A 4,898-nucleotide genomic window follows, 5' to 3' on the forward strand; every position below is an offset into this window, starting at 1 on the left:
GTCAAAGCGCGGGCGTTACATCGTCTGGGTTCACCTCGTTTGACTGCGGTGTTGCCGACGGCACACATGTCGGGCAAGACGCGGTCGACGCAGGCCTGACAAGCTCCCGGGTCTCCAGCATCAAGCCGACAAAAAGTAACTCCGCCGCTCAGTACATTCTGGTGGTGAGAAGGCATAACTTTCCCTGTTGATACTTGATAAAATCTAGAGCACGGAAAGATTCCCAAATATCTACTTCTTAGACACATCGCTTTGGCACCCTGCTTTCTGTCGGCCGCCACCGTTGAGAGTGCGGTTTCTACCCGCCTTGCAATGTGATCGTCTCCGCATACACGAGGCACGGCGCTCCAGTTGATAGGACTGCTAACGGGTCTCATTTTGCCTGTACCCTTGACATTGCTTATGACTTGGTTTCTTTTTTTTTAGCTCATCAACTTTCTTCCTTTGTCTGCGCAGAAACGTCCTTTCCCAGCTGGCGTAGACCCGAGAACAACAAAGCTTCTGGCTACCCCCGACTGTGCTTTTCTCTCTTTCCCTAGGGACTATCCCTGTCTGTCCGCCTTTGTAATTCGATGGCTTTTCTTTTCTCGGCCTGAGCAAGTCTCATCCTGTTGTCGTCTTTGTCCGTTGTCATCACTGACATTTGCCACGAACTTCTCGTCTATCGTTAGCCCGTCCTGTAGGTGCAGCGTCTCTGGTGATGCGCTTCTGCTAGCGTACACGGGACCGCAGTCCGTCTCCGGGACCATCTTTGTTGTTCCATTTGAAGTTCGGGTCCAGCAGCTTCTACTGCCATGGGAGCTACGCAGCGACTGACTCCGCGGCGGACTCCCCAGCGTTGGAGTTTTGTACCTGCTGTTGCGTTCTTGTTCTTGCTGCTTTGCGACAACTGCTCAAAGAAAAGTCCGGCGCTCACTGGAGTTTGGTCAAGCTCTCCAGTTTCCTTTGCTTCTGCTGCGGAGAACTTCCCGTGGCTTTCTGTCGAGAAAGGAACTGTGTCTGGTGCGGGAGGGAATGAGGGGTCGTCTGTGACTCTCCATGCCTCAGCAGGACCTTTACAGGATCCTGGCCAGAACACCCAGCACCGTTCCACCACTGCTGTCCCTTCACGGTTTGGCGTCACCTCTTCAGGGAAGGAGCGCTTCCGCGAAGTTTTTCCTTTGAACGGTGTGCCTGTACCGGATGCGGATGCGTTCAGGGAACCATCGAGAGAACAACAGCATCCTTTACCAGTCTTTCCTGTAGGGGAGGAGGAACAGGAAGGACAGTCTGGCAGTTCAGCTCAGTCTCTTGAGATTTTTTCTCCTCCGTTTTCCGGTTTGTATTCTAGTCAACAGGCGATAGAGCCGGCTTTCTCTGCGGGTGCTGTCATTCCGACTGTTTCGGCTCGCGCTGCAGTCAGGGCCGGCAGTCTACCGTCACCGTCTCTCTCTTTCTCGGTGCCCTTTTCTTCGGCGTCATTCCCTGACTCCACTTCGTTTTCTGACGAGAGCATTCACGAGGAGGCAGTCCCGCCTCGGGTGATCTCGGGTAGGAAGAGGAACTTTGACCGCGTCGCCTCTTCAGTTTCTCCCCGATCTCTCTTTTCTCAGGTGACGGATCTCCTCCCTCCTGTCCCTTCGTTGTTTTCTCCAAGCAGCCAGAGTGCTCTTGAGCTCAACACAAACTCCGGTTCATCTTCTCCGAGCCAGGAAACAGATGACGCTGTTCACCCTGCATCAACAGGGCCGTGGGGGGCTCCTGGCGCGAGCAGGCCAGGCTTCTCCGGTAGTCACGCGGTGGAACCGGCAGAGACAAAGCAAGGGAAAGAAGGGGGATCACTTCCGTTGCTCTTGTCTACGCATTTAGAGCGAGCAAGACAACGCTTCGACGATGTGAAGCAGTCGCTCAGGCCAACATTTGACACAGTCCGGAATGCGATTTCTTCATTTGTAGCAGAGGCTCCCCGCTGGGCTGATGGTCTGGGCCTTGGATTTTTTGATGAACATGACGATCAGGACGAAGATCACCACTCTTACAGGAGAGAAGAGTCTTGGAACCCTAGTGCTGCTAGAGGCTCAGAATTTCCGGAGACAGGGGACCTTGGAGGGGCTGATCGAAGGCACCTGCCAGCCAGTGCATTATCTGGCGGCGATGTTCTGTCGCAGCAAAATAAGGGACCTGCGGGGACACGTAGCAAAGCGAAGAAAAAGAAGGTGTTACCTCCTTTTGAGGAGCAGGTATGCTCCCAAAGAAACACATAACACAATTATGATAAGGACGTCTCTTTCATACATACATGAAGAGTTCATTCCAAGGCGGAGCGGTTAAGTCAGAAAGTTCCATTCTTTTTTAATCTTTAGCCTTCTTCCGTCCACCTGCGGGTGGTGTCTGGGATAACGCGAAGCTATCTTTGTTGGGAGATACGTCTTCTCTCACTCTTCAAGTGGCTTGAGTTTCGTTGGGGTTCAGGAATCTGGAGAGATTTTCGACTTTCCTTCTCTCTGTCTTTCTCTTCTCTTGTGGGTCTTTTTTCCCCGAAAACACATGGGTTATGGTAACCTTTTTGTTGTCCCTGTTAACTGGGTGTATGTACATCTATGACTCAGCGGCGCTGCAGGATCACCTGGAACTTCGTTCTACTATGTAAAGTAACAACCTCACTTCTGCGCATGCATCTTCTCGACTTTTTCTTGCCCTGACTCCTTCCTCTCTTCAGATAAGAAAGAAAATGCTGGCGGTCCAGGGATGGTATACAGATTCGATTGGAGGAACAATGAATGGACGGAGAGAACGTGATGAGGATGTGAGGCTGAACACATTCACTTGGTCAGCTTCGCGCTGGCAGTTGTCTCCTCTCCCAAGTCACCGGCCCGTTTAGATTACTGGCGTGCTTATCACATACAGAAAACCTTCACTGTATTTTTGTTTGCGTGTGCCTAGATACACCACGTACCCCCGATGACTTCCTGTCGTACCCAAGGCCTATCTTTTTGCCATACTCTCCTCTATATGTACAGGTGTAGTTAGGTGTAGGAACAGTTTCTCTGCCGGTCCTTGACTTAGTTGAGATTCATGCGAACGCACTCAATCACTTCAAATAGCTGTGTATCATTTGGGGAGAGTTCAGTCTGCCAGACTGTGTTCTGCATGTACACCCTGTGTCTTGTAGTCCTACCCGTTCTGGAGGGGACAGGCTCTAATTTGTCTCTCACCATGGTGGGCGACTACCAAGTCTTCGTTTCGGTTTTTCTTTCCGTCTTTTATTCAGATCTTTCTTTCTGAGGGTGTCAACCTAGAACGACTGCCCGCGTCATGGCTTAGGCATTCTCCATCGCACACCTCGACTGCCTACCTTTCACTCCTGCTGACTTGCTCATTTACCTATCAGCAGATTTGCTGTGGCCTACTGGGGCGCCTGTCTGCCGTGAAAGAGGGTATTTTGTTAGGGTTGTGTGTCTCCTAACCCTCCTCGTTGACTCTGCCTTCCTTGGTGTATCGTCGGGGTGTATATACACTATATCTATGTAGCGAATAAGCGCATTGATCTGAGTACTGTCATAGACGGTTGAAGGGGTGTGTCGATATACAGATGCGGTAGTATGGATTGTCCGTTCAAATTGAGTGCTGCCTGACATGGTTTTCGTCCGTGTCTCTTTTTTCATGTTGTAGAGTCCAGTCTCTCTTCTCAGTTCTTCTTTCTTCCCTTTCCTTTTGCGTGCTTTGCAGGCACTAATAGTTCATGCAACTCTCGATAATTTCAGGGATATGAGATTGGTCGCCCTTTTCGATGGGCACTCGGGATTCGACGTTTCACGGTTCTGTGCGAATCACGCCAGTGCGGTCTTTGGTATGAGCGAGGATTCTCGTTACTATTATCACTAGATGAACAACCTCTTTTTCTCTCTTTCTTCCATACATTCAGTGGGAATCATGTCGATGTGAAGAAAGACGGTAGTACCGCCCAACTCATTCATCTTCTTTGTTTGTGGCGTTGCTAACTCAGTCCCATCACGTGAGTGAGTCCTAACTGCCCTGTTTAGACAAGTTGTCATGAGAAGCAGAAGGAGTAATCGCTGTCGGACGCCCCCCCTCGGACTGGATGTATAGAGATTTCCGTTGGTTGTCTAATAGACCCGATGAGATCCGGTGTGAGAGTACGGGGCCCTTCCCCGTTCTTCACGTATTATCTCGCGCTGTAGACAAGTGCTCTCTGATGAGATGCTGACGAGTGAGTAACCAGCGTGAAAGAAGAAGACGTTGACTTGATTGAATTCTCTTCCCCTGAGAAGTCACGAAAGAGATATGCCTTCTTTGTATATAGAGTGTGTATAGACTCTACAGTGTGGTAGGCGTCGTCTCTCTCCGTTTCATGTTCCATTCTAAGCCGTACCACTTTAGTTTCTCCCTCTGGAACATCAAATTCTACAGCAGCACAGAAGCCCCCGCGGCGCCGTCTTCTCACTAGACACTCTGTCTCCTATGATGAGTGTGTGTGTATGTATCTATGTGATGTCCGTGTCCCCTTGCCTATTCTTCATACTTCTTCTTCCTGAGTAGGAGGTGTGCTTCCCGTCTAGGTGATCTTTCGAGTCCCTGGACGGTTTTTTCTTTTTCCTGTCCCTTCCAAGACGAAGGTCGGCTGTGCTGAATGGAGGGTGATCTTTCTTCCTGATCTGTCTGTGTCTCGCGTCGTTTTCCCGCCTTCTCCTAGGACGCATGAGAGATCTATCTCCTGAGGCCTTCCGGCAGGCGTGTTTGACTCTCGATGCGGCCCTCTACAATCGCCCTGGACAGCTTAGTCGATCTGGTTCAACAGGTAAGCAAAGACGACCTTCTCCTGTGTACTATTCTGATGTTGTCTTGTGATGTATAGATGCTGTCTTGTGAAGCTTCAAGCGGAACTTCTTGAAGGAACT

General features: G+C 50.4%; 1 protein-coding gene across 1 annotated transcript in view; it reads left to right on the top strand.

Moving 5' to 3' along the window:
• Nucleotides 1-33: 33 nt before the first annotated feature.
• The window catches only part of CSUI_004091 (protein phosphatase 2c domain-containing protein), a 13,477-nt gene continuing 8,612 nt past the window's right edge, over nt 34-4,898 (top strand). Inside the window, exons 1-4 of the mRNA XM_068064286.1 lie at nt 34-2,219; nt 2,699-2,785; nt 3,709-3,829; nt 4,694-4,798. Of these exons, the coding sequence (XP_067923732.1) occupies nt 795-2,219; nt 2,699-2,785; nt 3,709-3,829; nt 4,694-4,798 (1,738 nt within the window). The 5' untranslated portion in view covers nt 34-794. The remainder of the gene's footprint in view (nt 2,220-2,698; nt 2,786-3,708; nt 3,830-4,693; nt 4,799-4,898) is intronic.

The sequence above is a fragment of the Cystoisospora suis genome (assembly GCF_002600585.1).
Source record: "Cystoisospora suis strain Wien I chromosome Unknown contig_1848, whole genome shotgun sequence".
In the NCBI taxonomy this organism is placed as follows: domain Eukaryota; phylum Apicomplexa; class Conoidasida; order Eucoccidiorida; family Sarcocystidae; genus Cystoisospora; species Cystoisospora suis.